The sequence below is a fragment of the Chiloscyllium plagiosum genome, chromosome 20 (genome assembly GCF_004010195.1).
Source record: "Chiloscyllium plagiosum isolate BGI_BamShark_2017 chromosome 20, ASM401019v2, whole genome shotgun sequence".
NCBI lineage: Eukaryota > Metazoa > Chordata > Chondrichthyes > Orectolobiformes > Hemiscylliidae > Chiloscyllium > Chiloscyllium plagiosum.
In genome coordinates, this window is record NC_057729.1 from 12,686,295 (window position 1) to 12,687,762 (window position 1,468).

Here is a 1,468-nt window from a genome sequence, read left to right on the forward strand (position 1 = left end):
AGATTTGGGTGTGGGTTGATTTTATAGCTAGATGGAAGTTAGAAAAGATAACGCTTAAGGTTCTTCTTCAGAACTCTCTGAAGTCTGTGACTCTAACTCAGTCAGAGAGTTTTTCAGAGCACTCCAGGGACTGGTTATTTCTTATCACATATTTCAATTTCCTTGGAAATTAGGTCATAGTCAGTGCTTTGAGATTGTTGAGGGGTATCAAACCACATATGTCAGGTTTGTTAGGTCTTCAAGAATCTGAAGACTGGAAGATCTGAGTTAAAATCTCTAATGGGGTCTCAAAGAAAAACTGCATTCACAGTCGAGCTCCTCACTTTTCCTATCTCAGGTTTACTTTCACCAGCTGAAATGACATTAAATCGCTTAGTGACAAGACATGTACATCCTCTCGTGGATGAATTCTGAGCCAACAGTAAAGTCTCTTTTATAGTTTATCAATAATTACATCAATATAGTATTCACTTATCAAAAAAATCTCATGACATAAGCATGATTGGAATGAAGTGGTTAATCGTAATCGAAACAATCTAAACATGCATTTGTATAGCACCTCATGATATCCCAAAGCTTTTTACAGTTAATGAGGTTTCTTTGATTGCAGCCACTGATGCAATATAGAGGATGATGCCTTAACATAATGTACTTACCAGAGAAGAACAAATTCACCTTCTACAATGCATATCACACTGATCTGAGAGTGTTTAGTATTTACACAAAGTTGTCAACAATAACAGTACCAACTCCAATATTAAACTCCTTTGTGAGCGCAACTATTTTCCTTTACAACACCAAAAAAACTAAAATAAAACTGCCTTTTGAGAGATAAGAAATAACACTTCGACAGTCATTACAAACTTAAAATTAAACAAATTCCTGACTTACAATGAAGCATTGAGGTGATTTCAGGGTAGGGCAGGGAGTGAGGTGGAAGCCACACCTAGAAAACACTTTATCGAAGCGCTTGTGAAGATTTAGTCTCATGAGTGAGTGTGCTGACAAATATGGTCAAAGAACTACATTCATTCAGAGATACACTGGTTTAGTTACCACCACTTAAGTAGAAAAGGGAATGTACCAAGTTGAAACTTGTTGCTGCTGACAACACATAATCTTCAGTCAATTTTAATCAGTGCTGATAGAAGCCCATACTTTTCACTTATGTTCGGGACCATTTTGATTATGAAGACTGCTTCAGAATGTTAGATCTTTTTTCACTGAACTGGCTTAGGATAAATGACAGAACAATGAGAGAGTCTTTGCTAGAAAATAGAAAAATTAACAATTTGGTAAAAGGGGTCCAGACCCAAGATTGTCTTAAAAAAAGACGAATGTTTAAAAAGTAAAACAAAGGGCTATCACAAGCAGCACTTATATCATTTAAATTGAACATATATTTACAAATGAAGAATTTAGAGATAATAGAAGACAATGCAAAATAAAAAAATTGAAGTATCTGAGG

The 1,468-nt window shown here is 35.2% G+C and overlaps 1 protein-coding gene across 2 annotated transcripts in view; it reads right to left on the reverse strand.

Moving 5' to 3' along the window:
* Window positions 1–916, reverse strand: part of LOC122560029 (protein-glutamine gamma-glutamyltransferase 2-like) — a 48,487-nt gene extending 47,571 nt beyond the window's left edge. Inside the window, exon 1 of one of the 2 annotated variants that reach the window (XM_043710191.1) lies at window positions 892–916. In XM_043710191.1, the coding sequence (XP_043566126.1) occupies window positions 892–901 (10 nt within the window). In that variant the 5' untranslated portion in view covers window positions 902–916. Of the gene's footprint in view, window positions 1–656; window positions 738–891 lie in introns of those variants that run through there. The other variant, XM_043710193.1, reaches the window with a different exon arrangement.
* Between the last annotated feature and the right edge of the window lie 552 nt (window positions 917–1,468).